The sequence below is a fragment of the Coregonus lavaretus genome (genome assembly GCF_964263955.1).
Source record: "Coregonus lavaretus genome assembly, chromosome: 17".
Taxonomy (NCBI): Eukaryota; Metazoa; Chordata; class Actinopteri; order Salmoniformes; family Salmonidae; genus Coregonus; species Coregonus lavaretus.
In genome coordinates this window covers 25,566,884-25,586,789 of record NC_140004.1, presented here as the reverse complement: position 1 = coordinate 25,586,789, position 19,906 = coordinate 25,566,884, and the positions used below count along the sequence as shown (strand labels likewise).

The window sequence follows — 19,906 nt, the reverse complement described above, 5'->3', positions numbered from 1 at the left end:
TTTCCGAGTCATTAAGATTTCGAGGCTGACGTTTGGCAACTCGAACCTTCAGCTCCCTCCATAGATTTTCTATGGGATTAAGTTCTGGAGACTGGCTAGGCCACTCCAGGACCTTAATGTGCCTCTTCTTGAGCCACTCCTTTGTTACCTTGGCCATGTGTTTTGGGTCATTGTCATGCTGGAATACCCATCCACGACCCATTTTCAATGCCCTGGCTGAGGGAAGGAGGTTCTCACCCAAGATTTGACGGTACATGGCCCCGTCCATCGTCCCTTTGATGCGGTGAAGTTGTCCTGTCCCCTTAGCAGAAAACCCCCCCAAAGCATAATGTTTCCACCTCCATGTTTGACGGTGGGGATGGTGTTCTTGGGGTCATAGGCAGCATTCCTCCTCCTCCAAACACGGCGAGTTGAGTTGATGCCAAAGAGCTCGATTTTGGTCTCATCTGACCACAACACTTTCACCCAGTTCTCCTCTGAATCATTTAGATGTTCATTGGCAAACTTCAGACGGCCCAGTATATGTGCTTTCTTGAGCAGGGGGACCTTGCGGGCGCTGCAGGATTTCAGTCCTTCACGGCGTAGTGTGTTACCAATTGTTTTCTTGGTGACTATGGTCCCAGCTGCCTTGAGATCATTGACAAGATCCTCCCGTGTAGTTCTGGGCTGATTCCTCACCGTTCTCATGATCATTGCAACTCCACGAGGTGAGATCTTGCATGGAGCCCCAGGCCAAGGGAGATTGACAGTTATTTTGTGTTTCTTCCATTTGCGAATAATCGCACCAACTGTTGTCACCTTCTCACCAAGCTGCTTGGCGATGGTCTTGTAGCCCATTCCAGCCTTGTGTAGGTCTACAATCTTGTCCCTGACATCCTTGGAGAGCTCTTTGGTCTTGGCCATGGTGGAGAGTTTGGAATCTGATTGATTGATTGCTTCTGTGGACAGGTGTCTTTTATACAGATAACAAGCTGAGATTAGGAGCACTCCCTTTAAGAGTGTGCTCCTAATCTCAGCTCGTTACCTGTATAAAAGACACCTGGGAGCCAGAAATCTTTCTGATTGAGAGGGGGTCAAATACTTATTTCCCTCATTAAAATGCAAATCAATTTATAACATTTTTGACATGCGTTTTTCTGGATTTTTTTGTTGTTATTCTGTCTCTCACTGTTCAAATAAACCTACCATTAAAATTATAGACTGATCATGTCTTTGTCAGTGGGCAAACGTACAAAATCAGCAGGGGATCAAATACTTTTTTCCCTCACTGTATATTTAAATGTATATTTAAATGTGCCTGAGGAGCAGAAGGAAGTGAGTAGCTCTGTCACATGATGCATTTTCAGTGTGAGAAGTCAAACCTCCGCAATCAGAACACTTCCTATTTTGACTTCTGAAGGTAAGAGGATATATATTATCTATGAGTAAGGCTGTGATTTAGCTACAAAAACACTGCTGTTCATTTGAATTGGTGTGAATTGTGAAATGACAAACACTTTGGGAAGTTAGTTTAGACTCCTGGTTTTGGTGTCAGGTCATCAGTGTAGATGGTTGTGTGAGATTAGTGCTCTTTAATTGTCAGTTAGGCTAGCGTGCAGCTCTCTGATTTATTAATGTGATGGCCTATACTGTGAGAAGATTAAACTCATAACATGTCAATTGGTTAAATTATGTTGCTGCAGGATTATTTTCCTGCTGTGAGAAACTGGTCAAATTCAGATCCTACATCCTAGGTTGGTTTGTGTTTCAACAAAGATCTTCAATGTTAAAATATTCAATTATTTTGAGCTGCTGGCTTAGTGTGGGGGATATATAGGACCCTTCCATGTTCCTGTTCCATCTGTCTGAGCGCGATATGTCCTATCTGTGCAACCCACTGATCTTAGAGGACACAGATTATCTGTGCTGTGTGACACACATGGCCCTCAGCTACACACCACAGCCAGAACCATGGCCAAGTGGTTTCAGCCATCCAATTGCCTGTGGCACCGGGACCAAATAGGTTTTTAATGGCTGAATGCTGAACAGGATGCTGCACTGACTGCATAACAATGTGCTCATATGATCAGAGTAAGTCGCTCTGGATAAGAGCGTCTGCTAAATGACTAAAATGTCAATGTAAATTCGAGCACTCCGTGGTTGTGTAGATATGGGTGGATATAGTCAGGTTTGTCATGGTATGCTGTTTAGGCTAGCTGTTTGACCATTCACTCTGATACTTACTTGTGGAAGCAGTGGTAGCCTACAGGACTGATGTTTCTGCTGATGTGTGTTTCTGCCCCACAGTCTGCTTAACACAATGTGTGTTCCATTTCCTGTGATTTCAGGTCATTGACCTCCCAATACATTCCATGGTCTGACACACGATGTAGAGGGAGGCAAACGCTGACAGACTCTACTTGAGTGTTTGATCTAGAGTAACCTCCCCATTTTGCCAAGAATGCAGTCGTAACTCAGAAGGCCTTTTTTGACTTGCCCTGAGTTCACTTGAATTTGTTCTGCATTCAATGGTTTTGCCTGTGGCTAAGCATTTTCCTCATGGTGACTTCGGGAAACTCAGAGCCTGCCCCTAAGACATTATTTAAAATGCACACAGCATGAGAGAGGCATGCAGATATAACTAATGGTCAAGATGTTGATGATGGTGCTAATCAACAGTGGTCTAAATATTTACGTTAATCTTGATTATAATGATAACACAACGATCAACTTAGTTGGAAAACTGATTTCCTTCAACCAATCAAGAAAGCCCTTAACATCTACAAATCCACAAGGACTAGACTAAGAAATATCCTTGTGCATATTGACTCTCATGATGAAGTCTCTGCTCCTTCTTATCATGCCTGACATCATGCGTCTGTGTGTTGTGTTGTGTTTGTAATTATAGGCGTGTCGCGACTTCCTGGACCTAGCGGAGACCCACAGCAGGAGATGGCAGCGGGCGCTGCAGTATGAGAGAGAGCAGCGTATTCACCTGGAGGAGACCATAGAGCAGCTAGCCAAGCAGCACAACAGTCTGGAGAGAGCCTGGAGAGAGGCCCCCACACTCTCTGCCAACACGCCCAGCGCCCCCACCACCAAGAAGGGTAAGGCCCCTTAGCCTGGCCTCCTAGTCCATAGTCCTTAGGGCTTTAGACTAACAGGCCTCTGTGAATTTGTGGAAATAGGACATGTAAGCCATGTCAGATGGTTTTGAATTAGATTGTCTCTGTAATTAAGGATTAGACTGGAATTGACTGGAAGAGACATTTCTTATGAGTAGCATGTTACTAATAGTATTGAAATTGGCATAATCACCTCTCCATCGGGATAGCCATTCTAGTGTATCAGAGTAGATGTGTATCACACAGGAATGGATGGATATAGAAGTATTATTTGTCAGTCTGAAGTTATATTGAAGTTTGAGTTTTTCCTCCCCTCTTGTCAGGAATTGAGTTCAGTACTTAGTTAGCCTGCAGGGACGTTACCTATTAAAGCCAATTATCCATAATTAATCTCCATGGGTTGTTGATTAGCTACTGTAACCTACTGTACCTTCCCCTCCACAAATCATGTGATTACTGCTGCACCAATCTAGAGCATGGTGTGTGTTCTCTCTCTCAGGAGGGAGTGAGAGGCCGCAGAAAGGGGAGGCGAGTGATGAAGATGAGGAGACAGAGTACTTTGACGCCATGGAGGACTCCCCTGCCTTTATCACAGTGACCGCCACTGAGAACACACAGCACAGGTCAGTCAGTCAGTCTCACCCTATGGCCTGTACAGTGAACTCCCTGACTGGCCTCCCTCTGCTCTTCACATCCACCTAAATGGATCATGGATGTTTAGTTTGGTATTAGTCTGTCTTTAGACTGATTCAGTGTGAATAGACTATGTGATAAATACAAAGATGTGATGACTTGATTGTGCCTGTTGATGGATTCTGTAGTGTTTAAACCAGAGCATCTGTCAAGCCCAGAGCCATACGGTACACCCATTATTGCCTGTGTATGACTCATTCCCTACATCAGCAGCTCAATAAACCCCCAGCACATTCTTCCCTCTGTGCTCATAATCTCTCTCACACACTCACACTCACACTCACACTCACACTCACACTCACACACACACACACACACACACACACACACACACACACACACACACACACACACACGCACGTAAACAGCACACACACACGCACATAAACAGCACACACACAGCAGACACACACACAAACACACACTTACTTGCTGGTACGGTGGCAGTGTCTGCGACGTCTGTCTGTCTGTCCTGTGCTGGCTCTGGCACTATTAACAGCTCTATGATAAGATAGCTCATTCCCCATACTGCTCTTCTACCTGGGAATTAACCAGACTTTGAAGCCCAGCCACTTCTCCCTTTACTTCAACACCTGCTGTCTCGCAGGACTCTTTCCCTGTGAGGAGAACAGTTTCTGTTTTCCAGATACATACTCTGCTCCTCTCCAGCTCAGACACATCTATCCACCACTAACAGAACAACTCAGAGACCGATCAGTGCTGAATAGAGCCACCCATCTCTGTCTGTCTGCCTGCCTTCCGTTTGTTTTGGTTATTTTGTGTGTCTTCAGTGTGTGTGTGGGTGGGTGGGTTTTGTGTGCGTGCATGTGTGTGCATTTGTGTGTGTATGTGCGTGTGTCAGTTGTTGTTAAGATGATGTTCCTCTTCCAGGTGTTCTCAGAGTAACCTGAGTGGAGCGAGTGGAGGCCATACCAATGATTGGAACCAGGACAATGTGAGTGTCTCTCCTCCAAGCAGCTCTCAGTAATGATCCACATGCCTGTCGACACACTAAGCTTGTTAACCACCTCACTGTAGATTCACGCTTGTCAATGTTTGTGAAGCGCTTTGTGTTATTTTTAGCCTGTTTCCAATTGTTGTTTTCAAGCATCATGTTAAGGAAATTTGCATATCACAAACTATAACTTGGGGCATGTTTTTTTACACACACACACACTTGCATGTTTTTACCACACAAATGAACACACGCTCACAGGCTCTCTTTGTGTGTGTACTCCCTGTGCCCTGTTCCCCTGCAGTGCTGGAGATGCACAGCTGCTCTCTCTGTCATTTCTCTGGATTTTAATTACCAGTCAGACATCTGCTCTCCCGATTCCCTCTCTCTCATTCTCCTCTCTTATTCCCTCTTTCTTTCTCTATCTGTGTCACTCTACTTCCAAATGGTGACTCACTGAGTCCCTGACAAGCTGTCCATAGTTAAGCTAGATTTCTCTTCACAGCATTCTATGATGTTAACAAATCTAAAGTTAGACGTTTGTCTCTTTCACTCCTTCCCCATCTCTCTCTCTCGCCCTCTCTATCTTTCTCTCTCTCTCTCTCTTTCTCTCTCTCTCTCTCTCGCTCTCTCTCTCTGTCTCTCTCTCTCTCTCTTTCTCTCTCTGTCTTTCTCTCTCTCTCGCTCTCTCTCTCTCTCTTTCTCTCTTTCGCCCTCTCTCTCTCTCTCTCTCGCTCTCTCTCTCGCTCTCTCTCTCTCTCTATTGCTCTCTCTCTCTCTATCTCTCTCTCCCTCAGGTGTCTCCTAGCTGTAAGGATTCTGGGAAGGAGCTGCAGCCCCTCAGAAGGAGGCGGAGCCACATCCCAGACAAGCCCAACTACTCCCTCAACCTGTGGAGCATCATGAAGAATTGCATCGGCAAGGAACTCTCCAAGATCCCCATGCCTGTGAGTGTGTGTGTGGCATGCTTGTGTCCATGTAGTAGAATGAGCCTGGGTGTGAGTGTTTGAGAGGTGGAGAGAGTGGCATCCCAATAGTGTGCCATTGGGGACTTATCCAAAATGTGCAAGTCAATGACAACTCTTGTAACCATTACAATCTGTCTGTCTGTCTGTCTTGTCTGTCCCCCCCATGCAGGTGAACTTCAACGAGCCTCTGTCCATGCTGCAGCGGCTGACAGAGGACCTGGAGTACCATGAGCTGCTGGACAAGGCGGCGCGCTGCGAGAGCTCCCTGGAGCAGCTGTGTCTGGTTGCAGCCTTCTCTGTGTCCTCCTACTCCACCACCGTCCACCGCACAGCCAAGCCCTTCAACCCCCTGCTGGGGGAGACCTATGAGCTGGACCGCCTGGACGACTTCGGCTACCGCTCGCTGTGTGAGCAGGTACACACAGAGACAGAGATACAGTACAATATGACGCTGAGACAAACACAGAAAAATACTCCATGTATTTGTAGACGGCACTGCCATTTAGTGCCTCTGCTGTACATACAAGCCATTATACACAACAGTTCCAATCATTGACATACTATATCTAGAGCAGTGATCTTCCTTTGAACATGTAAATAACCTTTTCCCCTCACCCCCACTCTGTAGGTGAGCCATCACCCCCCAGCAGCAGCTCACCATGTGATTTCTCAGCGGGGCTGGAGCCTCTGGCAGGAAATCACCATAGCCAGCAAGTTCCGTGGCAAATACCTCTCCATAATGCCTCTGGGTGCGTTTGCTGAATACATATTTACCATGTACTGATCACTGTCAACACACTCTATGCAAATAAAGGTCTCATGACGGTGTATACAGTTGAAGTCGGAAGTTTACATACACCTTAGCCAAATACATTTAAACTCAGTTTTTCACAATTCCTGACATTTAATCCTAGTAAAAATGTCCTGTCTTAGGTCAGTTAGGATCACCACTTTATTTTAAGATTGTGAAATGTCAGAATAATAGTAGAGAGAATGATTTATTTCAGCTTTTATTTCTTTCATCACATTCCCAGTGGGTCAGAAGTTTACATACACTCGATTTGTATTTGTTAGCATTGCTTTTAAATGGTTTAACTTGCCTTCCACAAGCTTCCCACAATAAGTTGGGTGAATTTTGGCCCATTCCTCCTGACAGAGCTGGTTTAACTGAGTCAGGTTTGTAGGCCTCCTTGCTCGCACATGCTTTTTCAGTTCTGCCCACAAACTTTCAGTAGGATTGAGGTCAGGGCTTTGTGATGGCCACTCCAATACCTTGACTTTGTTGTCCTTAAGCCATTTTGCCACAACTTTGGAAGTATGCTTGGGGTCATTGTCCATTTGGAAGACCCATTTGCGACCAAGCTTTAACTTCCTGACTGATGTCTTGAGATGTTGCTTCAATATATCCACATAATTTTCCTTCCTCATTATGCCATCTATTTTGTGAAGTGCACCAGTCCCTCCTGCAGCAAAGCACCCCCACAGCATGATGCTTCCTCCCCCGTACTTCAAGGTTGGGGTGGTGTTCTTCGGCTTGCAAGCTCCCCCTTTTTCCTCCAAATATAACAATGGTCATTATGGCCAAACAGTTCTATTTTTGTTTCATCAGACCAGAGGACATTTCTCCAAAAAGTACTATTGTTTGTACAGATGAACGTGGTGCCTTCAGGCATGTGGAAATTGCTCCCAAGGATGAACCAGACTTGTGGAGGTCTACAATTTGTTTTCTGAGGTCTTGGCTGATTTCTTTTGATTTTCCCATGATGTCAAGCAAAGAGGCACTGAGTTTGAAGGTAGGCCTTGAAATACATCCACAGGTACATCTCCAATTGACTCAAATGATGTAAATTAGCCTATCAGAAGCTTCTAAAGCCATGACATCATTTTCTGGAATGTTCCAAGCTGTTTAAAGGCACAGTCAACTTAGTGTATGTAAATTTCTGACCCACTGGAATTGTGATACAGTGAATTATAAGTGAAATAATCTGTCTGTAAACAATTGTTGGAAAAATTACTTGTGTCATGCAGAAAGTAGATGTCCTAACCGACTTGCCAAAACTATAGTTTGTTAACAAGAAACTTGTGGAGTGGTTGAAAAACAAGTTTTAATGACTCCAACCTAAGTCTATGTAAACTTCCGACTTCAACTGTATATTTATATACAGTGGGGAGAACAAGTATTTGATACACTGCCGATTTTGCAGGTTTTCCTACTTACAAAGCATGTAGAGGTCTGTAATTTTTATCATAGGTACACTTCAACTGTGAGAGACGGAATCTAAAAAATCCAGAAAATCACATTGTATGATTTTTAAGTAATTAATTTGCATTTTATTGCATGACATAAGTATTTGATACATCAGAAAAGCAGAACTTAATATTTGGTACAGAAACCTTTGTTTGCAATTACAGAGATCATACGTTTCCTGTAGGTCTTGACCAGGTTTGCACACACTGCAGCAGGGATTTTGGCCCACTCCTCCATACAGACCTTCTCCAGATCCTTCAGGTTTCGGGGCTGTCGCTGGGCAATATGGACTTTCAGCTCGCTCCAAAGATTTTCTATTGGGTTCAGGTCTGGAGACTGGCTAGGACACTCCAGGACCTTGAGATGCTTCTTACGGAGCCACTCCTTAGTTGCCCTGGCTGTGTGTTTCGGGTCGTTGTCATGCTGGAAGACCCAGCCACGACACATCTTCAATGCTCTTACTGAGGGAAGGAGGTTGTTGGCCAAGATCTCGCGATACATGGCCCCATCCATCCTCCCCTCAATACGGTGCAGTCGTCCTGTCCCCTTTGCAGAAAAGCATCCCCAAAGAATGATGTTTCCACCTCCATGCTTCACGGTTGGGATGGTGTTCTTGGGGTTGTACTCATCCTTCTTCTTCCTCCAAACACGGCGAGTGGAGTTTAGACCAAAAAGCTCTATTTTTGTCTCATCAGACCACATGACCTTCTCCCATTCCTCCTCTGGATCATCCAGATGGTCATTGGCAAACTTCAGACGGGCCTGGACATGCGCTGGCTTGAGCAGGGGGACCTTGCGTGCGCTGCAGGATTTTAATCCATGACGGCGTAGTGTGTTACTAATGGTTTTCTTTGAGACTGTGGTCCCAGCTCTCTTCAGGTCATTGACAAGGTCCTGCCGTGTAGTTCTGGGCTGATCCCTCACCTTCCTCATGATCATTGATGCCCCACGAGGTGAGTTCTTGCATGGAGCCCCAGACCGAGGGTGATTGACCGTCATCTTGAACTTCTTCCATTTTCTAATAATTGCACCAACAGTTGTTGCCTTCTCACCAAGCTGCTTGCCTATTGTCCTGTAGCCCATCCCAGCCTTGTGCAGGTCTACAATTTTATCCCTGATGTCCTTACACAGCTCTCTGGTCTTGGCCATTGTGGAGAGGTTGGAGTCTGTTTGATTGAGTGTGTGGACAGGTGTCTTTTATACAGGTAACGAGTTCAAACAGGTGCAGTTAATACAGGTAATGAGTGGAGAACTTGAGAGCTTCTTCAAGAAAAACTAACAGGTCTGTGAGAGCCAGAATTCTTACTGGTTGGTAGGTGATCAAATACTTATGTCATGCAATAAAATGCAAATTAATTACTTAAAAATCATACAATGTGATTTTCTGGATTTTAGATTCTGTCTCTCACAGTTGAAGTGTACCTATGATCAAAATTACAGACCTCTACATGCTTTCTAAGTAGGAAAACCTGCAAAATCGGCAGTGTATCAAATACTTGTTCTCCCCTCTGTAGGTGGGAACACTGGGATCTCTCTGTAGGTCAGGTCTCTGAACCGCCAGGCAGCCTCAGCACCACATCTGTCCTCCCTGTTCCTCCAATTCACTCACTAGGCCATAGATGGAGACCAGTGTGAAAATGAATATGTGGACCCCTGTGACATATAACCTCTGGGTGTATAGGGAGGGTTGTTTTCTACTGAGATGCGCTGTTCTACTGAGATTAATAGATCCCACAGATTTGATTGATACATATCCCATAACATGAAGCCATGCTATTCATTTGAACTATAAATAATATAATCTTGTATGTTTATTGTGAGGCTAGTGAGATTTAAGTAAGTAAAGTCATTAATATGTGACAACAGAGTATAAGGCCTAGATTCAATCAGATCAAACGTTAACCGACGATAGCCGACACTCGCATAGTGGATGTTCTGGCGCTGTCGAAGGTGGAACTGTGTTGGATCCGTCAAATCGGTGAGCAGCTGCTCTTGCGATCATTGTCACAAAGCCCCACTCGCATTAGAAATAATAGGCTCTATAGAAATAATTACGCTCAAATGTAAAAATCATTAAAGTAAATAATGAGGATTTCTATCATCCTAATCGAGGTGTAGATTACATCTCACATTCCATTGTTCAAACTTGTAAACAAGGCTGCATGGGATTTCTGTTAATGCGACTCTGTGCAACCAATGGCAATGTCTGCTTTTGGTATAATGCCGGGAGCCACTTGTGGATTTGACAGCTCTAACGCAGTTCCACCTCCGACAAGGTCAAAACAACCGCTATGCGGATGTCGGCTAAAGTGGATCTGATTGAATAAAGCCCTAAGTGTGTGAGTGCAGTGATAGTCCCATCCTCTTCTTCTCAGCTACTCCCCTGCATTACCAGGCCAAGTCCCTGCAGGTAGGACTGACCTTGTTTACAAAGGAACCAAAATAAGAACCTCAGAATATCAACCAAAACACATTACATTGTAATGCCATGGTACTAACACTAAGAGAGAACACACAGATATCGATTTCATTTTTATTGTCACTCTTTCTATGACTGCATTTCATCCCCACCACTCAATCTCTCAATTATATCTCAATGTTCCCTCCTTTTTTGTCCCTTCCCTCTTCCCAGGTGCCATTCACCTGCAGTTCCACTCCAGTGGGAACCACTATGTGTGGAGGAAGGTGACCTCCACCGTGCACAACATCATTGTGGGCAAGCTGTGGATTGACCAGGTGTGTCTACTAACTACATCATGGGGTCTTACTCAGTGTGTTAGAGGTGTCCGTCTCTCTATCTCTGGCAGCTAGCTACCTCTTGTATATTTCCGGTGTTCCTGTAGCTGTTTGTAATGTAATCCAGGCCACTGGAATGAGTGTTGTGTAGAGGCAGATTTAAATCGGAACAGAACAGAACAACATAGCACATGAATAAGCCTGCCTGTGGTCTCTAGAGGTTTCTTCCCCTTTCATCTCTAATAATGCCCTCCCCTCTCTCTGAGATGACCCAATTATAGTCTGTAACTGTCTGTCTGTCTGTCTGTCTGTAGTACTACTCGGTACTCTATACCAGAGTTTCCCTGGGGCCCCCCCTGGATGCACGTTTTGGTTTTTGCCCTAGCGCTACACCACTGATTCAATAATCAATGAGGAGAGGGTTATTTCAATCAGCTTTGTAGTGCTAAGGCAAAAAACTAAACGTGCACCCCCCCCCGGGTGTTAGGGCCCCAGGACTGAGTTTGGGAAACCCTGCTCTATACCATTCCCTCACTGGAGGAGGAGGAGGAAGAAGAAGGGGGAGAAAGGGGCCAGGGAATAAACTCTAGCATATGGTAGAATATGGCACACTCACAAACAGCTTCTGGTTTACCAGTCCCTAATGCACACCTTAGTGTCAGTTTTATATAGAGCTTCATACTACAATCCCATTACATCACTGAGGCTGACTGAATGTACAGACCATAGAATCAGGAATTAGAATACTAGAATGGACATGAACCTTCTTATGATGGAATAAAGGTCAGCCATTTTGGTCAGGGAGTTGGTCAACCATGGTTTGCCAGTGCTGTGATAAGATATTGTGTAAAATAATGAATTTGAAGAATTTATCTTCACTGTTTTAGCTAGCTAGACAGTTTTAGAGGAATGATTGCGTACATTTTTTAAATTAACTGCCAATATGCCAGCATTCCATTCAAACAATCCAATCAATCCACAGCCATACACTGGCTGAAATCAGTTGATGATAGGACTTGCAACAAGTACTGACATTGTATCATACAATAGCACTCACAGCTTTCCAAGAAAACAGAAATTGAGACATTTATAATCTGTTTACATATATTTGAGAGGCTATTTACCGGTATACAGAACATTTGTATAAAACCTGTATAAACTCTATTTATATATATATAAAATTTTAGGTTAACAATAATTCTATAACACAATTTCTGATATATCACATGCTTCATTTTTATTTTCCTGCATAAGTAAAATCAGGATTATGCCTCTACTGCCATTCATTCCAATTAGACTGGTTTGGATTTCTCCCTGACCAATATGGCTGTAATTTCATAAGATCTCTATGGTACAGATACTGTTCTGATGCAGCTGTGGAATGTTGAGATGTTAGTGGTTCTTTCTATCCTTCTGAACTGATGATGACTCATCAGTTGTTTCTGTATGCAATATGCATGAATGCTATTGATGCTTACCAGCAATTCTCTACTATCCATTCCTTCTCTTTCATTCTGTCTTCCATCCCATTCTACCCTCGCTTCTCCCTCTCCTTCTCTATCCCTCCCACTGTCGATGGGCAGTCAGGGGACATTGAGATAGTCAACCACAGGACCATGGAGACGTGCCAGCTGAAGTTCTCCCCCTACAGCTATTTCTCCAGGGATGTCCCACGCAAGGTACATGTTACCACCATCACCCTCTAATTAGCCCTGGCTGAAACCTGACTGTGGCATGATGAGTTTGTAGGCTCGGTTGTCACATTGTTGTGGGCTGCCCCCTGCTGGATAGTACAAGCAAATGTATCATTTTTCAATTGACCATTATTTCATAATAGTTGTTTATGATAAACTATGGAGGGATATTGTATTATTTTCTACATACGGAATTATACATTTCCTCACCCCCCTCTCCTCTATCTGTGTGTTTGTGTTGTCTAGGTAACGGGGGTGGTGTCAGACAGTGGAGGGCAGGCCCACTACATCCTGTCTGGCACGTGGGATGATAAGATCGAGAGCTCCAAGATCGTCCAGAGCAGCAAAGGGGGCAGCGGCTCCGAGGGCAAGCAAAAGACTGTCTACCAGACCCTGTCCCCCAAACTACTGTGGAAGAAATACCCTCTCCCGTAAGCACTGTCCAGCACAACAGTTTATACAGTAACACAGATCACGCACTAAGCCTACGATGCACCTCATACAAAAACACTGACTTGTAAAGAATACTACATTACAGAGCAACTGCTCTCCCCTCTCCCCCACTTCCTCCCTATTCCCTCTCTCTCCCTCTCTCTCCCTCTGTCAGGGATAACGCTGAGAACATGTACTTCTTCTCATCGCTGGCGCTGACGTTGAATGAGCCGGAGGATGGGGTGGGGCTGACGGACAGCCGACTGAGACCGGACCAGAGGCTGATGGAAGCAGGGAGATGGGACGAGGCCAACTCTGAGAAACAGAGACTAGAGGAGAAACAGAGAGCTGTGAGGAGGAGGAGAGAGGCGGAGGCCACAGACGCACTGGACAACGGTAAGACACACAGAGAGAGAGGGAGAGAGAGTGGGCAGGGTGGAGAGCGGGAGAAAGGTAAGGGAGAGTTGACAGAGAAACATACTGATAAAAAGGAGCTGGGTGTAGAAGTGGGGAGAGAGGACACTTCAGACAGTCCATAAGAAGGGCTGGATTGATTGTGAGGGATTTCTAGAAAGTATTTATTCAGTCACATAACTTTGAATCATTCCTCCAGGTCCCCTGGCCTTTATGTAAATGATTATGACAAGAACAGTATTACCTGGAGTGAGCCTCACGGCAAATGGAGGGGTAATGACAGGTCAAGTAGAGGAAAAGAACAGATTAGGATTGAAGTGAAGCGCTAATGGAGGCTACTAGGGGGAGAGTGTAGAGAGAGGACACAGCAGACACTTATAATCCTGGTAACGTTGTTAAAGTCCAACACTCTGTGTAGCACTGTGACCTATTGTAGGCTGTATTTGATGTACCCATGACACGTCTCTCTTTTCCTCTCTCTGTTGGTGGTCAGAGTGTGATTATGATGACTCTGGTGAGTGGGGGTGGCCTTGCGTCCCGCTGTTGTGCATCACCCTCCCCCACCCCCATCTTTTTTGTGTTGACCCTCCCCTTTGTGGTGGAAATACTTAAGTAAAAGTAAAGATACACTATATATACAAAGTATGTGGACACCCCTTCAAAATTGTGGATATGACTATTTCAGCCACACCGTTGCTGACTGACAGGTGTATAAAATTGAGCACACAGCCATACAATCTCCATAGACAAACATTGGCAGTAGAATGGCCTTACTGAAGAGCTCAGTGACTTTCAACGTGGCACCGTCATAGGATGCCACCTTTCCAACAAGTCAGTTTGTCAAATTTCTGCCCTGCTAGAGCTGCCACGGTCAACTGTAAGTGCTGTTATTGTGAAGTGGAAACGTTTAGGAGCAACAACGGCTAAGCCGCGAAGTGTTAGGCCACACAAACTCACAGAATGGGACCACGAGTGCTGAAGCACGTAGCGCATAAAAACGTCTGTCCTCGGTTGCAACACTCTACCGAGTTCCAAACTGCCTCTGGAAGCAACGTCAGCACAAGAACTGTTCGTCGGGAGCTTCATGAAATGGGTTTCCATGGCCGAGCAGCCACACACAAGCCTAAGTTCACCATGCGCAATGCCAAACGTCGGCTGGAGTGGTGTAAAGCTCGCCGCCATTGGACTCTGGAGCAGGGGCGGTGTGTTCAATAGGGCGATATGGGCGACGCACTGCCAAACGGGAAAAGGAAGGGATTTTTTTTCTAATCAATTATATCACGGCAACAGTAGTTATCAGTGTTCTAATCTGATCTGACTGCCACTAAATGTCCAATCAGGCTAAAGTCGTGCTTCAAATGGCCACCCCCCCTTTTGGGGCGATTTCAGTCAGGTTGAAAATCGCCCAGAAGTCTGTCATAGACTCCCATGTAAAATCTATTTTTTTCAAATTTCAGAGCTTTCAATACAATCTCTATGGGTTTCTGAGGGCTTGCACTTACGCGCTTTCGTCATACGTAACGTAACCATGAACGTAACTAAGAAAATAGCGGGTAGCAGCGTCTCTGTTGCGACCTGCAGTGTGGCGTTATCTTATGTTTTTAATTTGTACACTTAGTGGCGTTATTTTATGTTTTTAATTTGTACACTTAGTTTACAAACATTCTGCCAACCATGGATTTCCAGTGGTGGGTTTTGGACTGATCTTGTTGATCGTGTACATACCCGCTACGAACGGACTAAATAATGAAAACGCTGCTGGCAGCGGAATCCAATACAGCAGAACAAACTTCCCTTACCCACCACCTTGCTGATTAATGCCCAGTCACTGAGGGGGAAAGCGGATGAGTTGTCAGCGAATCTGCGCTTCCAACACGAATATCGGGAGGCCTGTTTGCTGGCATTTACTGAGACTTGGCTGGATGACAGAGTCCCGGACAGAGAAGTGGAGCCGGCCGGCTTCACCCTGGTCAGAGCGGACCGCGATCTGACAGTCACAGGGAAAATCGATCCTGGTAAGAGAGCGACTCTGTACCCCCGACATTGAACTGCTTTCTGTGTCACTGCGACCTTACTATCTGCCCCGTGAGTTCCCCCAATTGTTTGTTACCGTTGTGTACATTCAACCAAAAGCTAATATAACAAAGGCATCAGAGATTATTTATAATCTGTCACAGAAACTGGAATCCATCTCCCCAGATCAGTCAATAAATGCTTCTGGTATTGATTTATATGCTGCCCCTGTCTTCATGTTGTTGCTGGACATATCTTTTTTTAAATGTGTGTAGGTCACCTAAATCATCAGAAAAATTGCCCCCCCTGAGAATTTTTTCAGGAGCCGCCACTGCTCTGGAGCAGTAGAAATGCGTTCTCTGTAGTGATGAATCACGCTTCACCATCTGGCAGTCCAACGGACGAATCTGGGTTTGGGGGATGCCAGGAGAACGCTACCTGCCCGAATGCATAGTGCCAACTGTAAAGTTTGGTGGAGGAGGAATATTGGTCTGGGGCTGTTTTTCATGGTTCGGGCAAGGCCCCTTAATTACAGTGAAGGGAAATCTCAACGCTACAGCATACAATGACATTCTAGACGATTCTGTGCTTCCAACTTAGTGGCAACAGTTTGAGGAAGGCGTTTTCCTGTTTCAGCATGACAATGCCCCCATGCACAAAGCGAGGTCCATACAGAAATGGTTTGTCGAGGTCAGTGTGGAAGAACTTGACTGGCCTGCACAGAGCCCTGACGTAACCCCATCGAACACCTCTGGGATGAATTGGAACACCGACTGCGAACCAGGCCTAATCGCCCAACATCAGTACCCGACCTCACTAATGTTCTTGTGGCTGAATGGAAGCAAGTCCCTACAGCAATGTTCCAACATCTAGTGGAAAGCCTTCCCAGAAGAGTGGTGGCTGTTACAGCAGCAAAGGGGGGACCAACTCCATATGAATGATTTTTGGAATGAGAATTTCAACGAGCAAGTGTCCACATACTATTGGTAATCTAGTGTACCTTAATAGAAAATGACTCAAGTAAAAGTGAAAGTCACCCAGTAAAATACTACTTGAGTAGAAGTCTAAAAGTATCTGGTTTTAAATGTACATCAAATTCCTTATATTAATAAGCAAACCAGATGACACGATTCTCTCGTTTTTTATTTATTTACAGACAGCCAGGGGCACAGTCCAACGCTTGGACATAATTTACAAACATTGTTTGTGTTTAGTCCGCCAGATCAGAGGCAGTAGGGATGACAAGTCGTTATATTGTGCGTGAATGCGTGAATTGGCCCATATTGCTGTCCTGCCTGAGCATTCTACATGTAACGAGTAGTTTTGGGCATCAGGGAAAATGTATGGGAGTAAAAAGTACATATTTTTTTAGGAATGTAGTGGAGTAAAATTTGTCAAAAATATTAATTGTAAAGTAAAGATACCCAAAAAAACATATTTTAACTTAGTTTACGCCACTGCTTTGTGGTTATGACAGCGTTCCAGGATGTCTTTTTTGCAGTCACGCCGCACATCTCAGATCAAATCAAATGTATTTATAAAGCCCTTTTTACATCAGCAGATGTCACAAAGTGCTTTTACGGAAACCCAGTCTAAAACCCCAAACAGCAAGCAATGTAGATGTAGAAGCACAGTGGCTAGGAAAAACTCTCTAGAAAGGCAGGAACCTAGGAAGAAACCTAGAGAGGAACCAGACTCTGAGGGGTGGCCAGTCACCTTCTGGCTGTGCCGGGGGGAGATTATAAGAGTACATGGCCATTAAGACCAGATTGTTCTTCAAGATGTTCAAACGTTCATAGATGACCAGCAGGTCAAATAATAATGAGAGTGGTTGTAGACGGTGCAACAGGTCAGTACCTCAGGAGTAAATGTCAGTTGGCTTTTCATAGCCGAGCATTCAGAGGTCGAGACAGCAGGTGCGGTAGAGCGAGAGAGGGAGAGAGCGAGAGGGAGAGTCGAAAACAGCAAGTCCGGGACAAGGTAGCACGTCCGGTGAACAGGTCAGGGTTCCATAGTGGCAGGCAGAACAGTTAAAACTGGAGCAGCAGCACGACCAGGTGGACTGGGGACAGCCAGGAGTCATCAGGCCAGGTAGTCCTGAGGCATGGTCCTAGGGCTCAGGTCTTCCAGGGGGGGAGGGAGAGAGGGGGAAAGAGAGAGAATTAGAGGGAGCATACTTAAATTCACCAGAAAAGACAGGATAATTATACCAGATATAACAGACTGACCCTAGCCCCCCGGCACATAGACTATTGCAGCATAGATACTGGAGGCTGAGACGGGGGGGGGGGCCAACCAGGCAGGATATAACCCCACTCACTTTGCCAAAGCACAGCCCCCACACTGCTAGAGGGATATCAACAGATCACCAACTTACTACCCTGAGACAAGGCTGAGTATAGCCCAAGAAATTCTCCTCAACCGCACAAGCCCGAGGGGGCGCAAAACCGGACAGGAAGATCACGTCAGTGACTCAACCCACTCAAGTGACGCACCCATCCTAGGGACGCGCATGGAAGAGCACTAGTAAGCCAGCGACTCAGCCCCCGTAATAGGGTCAGAGGCAGAGAATCCCAGTGGAGAGACGGGAGGCGGCAAGGCAGAGACAGCAAGGGCAGTTCATCGCTCCAGTGCCTTGCCGCTTACCTTCGCACCCCTGGGCCAGACTACACTCAATCATAGGACCTACTGAAGAGATGAGTCTTCAGTAAAGACTTAAAGGTTGAGACCGAGTCTGCATCTCTCACATGAATAAGCAGACCATTCCATAAAAATGTTGCTGTATAGGAGAAAGCCCTGCCTCCAGCTGTTTGCTTAGAAATTCTAGGGACAATAAGGAGGCCTGCGTCTTGTGACCGTAGCGTACGTGTAGGTATGTATGGCAGGACCAAACCGGAGAGATAGGTAGGAGCAAGTCCATGTAATGCTTTGTAGGTTAGCAGTAAAACCTTTAAATCAGCCCTAGCCTTAACAGGAAGCCAGTGTAGAGAGGCTAGGACTGGAGTAATATGCTCAGATTTTGGGGTTCTAGTCAAGATTCTAGCAGCCGTGTTTAGCACTAACTGAAGTTTATTTAGTGCTTTATCCAGGTAGCCGGAGAGTAGAGCATTGCAGTAGTCTAATCTCGAAGTGACAAAAGCATGGATTCGTTTTTATGCATAATCTTTGCACAAAACTTTTAGGATTTTTGCAAAGTTACGAAGATGGAAAAAAGCTGCCCTTGAAACATTCTTGATATGTTCGTCAAAAGAGACGATTACTATATCATATTCATGTGGTCCAGAGACGTTAAAAACGTCCCTAGGTTTTGTTAGATCTGATAATCTGCACAGCATGACTGCAATAAAGATGACCTGGAAGGCATCCTTTATATGGGGTTTGCATGCTGACTGCTTTTCCCTAGTACCCTCTGTTCCAGAGTATGACCCGGTCTTGCTGCTATGTGCCTTTTTCATTCAGACTTGACTTGGCCCTACTATGTCTGTACTGTTTCAGCCAGAGAAACAGACATAGAGGTGTCTAATGTGTGGGAGTGACAGTAGAACATACAGAATAACTCCCTGAGCCCTTCATCTGAGTGACACTTGTGTCTCTTCCCCCAGGTCGGGAGTATGAGGGCTTCCAGCCACAGTGGTTCCACAAGAGGACAAACGCCATCACTGGGGAGACAAACTTTGTGTACAAGGGTGGATACTGGGAGGCTAAGGACAGTCAGGACTGGAGTATGTGCTCTGAAATCTTCTAAGCCTCAACCACACCCATCCTACCCCATCACTGGACTCACCCAGGCCCAGGAGACTGCTCCGCCACTGGCCCTGGAGGAAGAGGGGTCTGGGTCTGGGTGTGGACCTCTGTGTGTATGTCTCACACATTCACAACACAGTGTACCTCCCAACGTACACACAGAGGTAATATTTTTTACGGAGTCAAGGGCGAAAAGGGGCCTTTTCTAGATCCTCCCTGACGTAACACTGAGCTGTGTGGGGGTGTGCGAGAGAGAGGGGAGATTGAATACAATAGAAAAAGGGCCCCATAGAGACTTCCAAAAGAATCAGGTGCTCCACACACGCTACCCACAATGTACCTTTGCTCTGCTCAGCACATCTGTTTCTAGGGGTTTTAGTGATTGAACAGCAACCCATCTAATCAGTTCTCCTGGGATGAGATGAAGTCCATCCTGTCTAATGGACGGACGGAGAGACAGAGAGACAAAAAGAACGCTAAAGACGTTTATAGAAAGACCGTTTATATACACTACCGGTCAAAAGTTTTAGAACACCTACTCATTCAAGGGTTTTTCTTTATTTTTACTATTTTCTACATGGTAGAATAATAGTGAAGACATCAAAACTATGAAGTAACACATATGGAATCATGTACTAACCAAAAAAGTGTTAAACAAATCAACATACAGTGAGGGAAAAAAGTATTTGATCCCCTGCTGAATTTGTACGTTTGCCCACTGACAAAGAAATGATCAGTCTATAATTTTAATGGTAGGTTTATTTGAACAGTGAGAGACAGAATAACAACAAAAAAATCCAGAAAAACGCATGTCAAAAATGTTATAAATTGATTTGCATTTTAATGAGGGAAATAAGTATTTGACCCCCTCTCAATCAGAAAGATTTCTGGCTCCCAGGTGTCTT

General features: G+C 45.2%; 1 protein-coding gene across 2 annotated transcripts in view; it reads left to right on the top strand.

Annotated features, from left to right (window-relative positions):
- The window catches only part of LOC311145193 (oxysterol-binding protein 2-like), an 82,585-nt gene extending 63,033 nt beyond the window's left edge, over nucleotides 1–19,552 (top strand). For both annotated transcript variants that reach the window (XM_084181405.1, XM_084181404.1), the window contains 11 exons: nucleotides 2,888–3,086; nucleotides 3,604–3,727; nucleotides 4,689–4,752; nucleotides 5,550–5,699; nucleotides 5,890–6,135; nucleotides 6,349–6,469; nucleotides 10,601–10,704; nucleotides 12,288–12,383; nucleotides 12,645–12,829; nucleotides 13,006–13,226; nucleotides 18,860–19,552. In XM_084181405.1, the coding sequence (XP_084037531.1) occupies nucleotides 2,888–3,086; nucleotides 3,604–3,727; nucleotides 4,689–4,752; nucleotides 5,550–5,699; nucleotides 5,890–6,135; nucleotides 6,349–6,469; nucleotides 10,601–10,704; nucleotides 12,288–12,383; nucleotides 12,645–12,829; nucleotides 13,006–13,226; nucleotides 18,860–19,002 (1,653 nt within the window). In that variant the 3' untranslated portion in view covers nucleotides 19,003–19,552. The remainder of the gene's footprint in view (nucleotides 1–2,887; nucleotides 3,087–3,603; nucleotides 3,728–4,688; nucleotides 4,753–5,549; nucleotides 5,700–5,889; nucleotides 6,136–6,348; nucleotides 6,470–10,600; nucleotides 10,705–12,287; nucleotides 12,384–12,644; nucleotides 12,830–13,005; nucleotides 13,227–18,859) is intronic.
- Nucleotides 19,553–19,906: the final 354 nt, after the last annotated feature.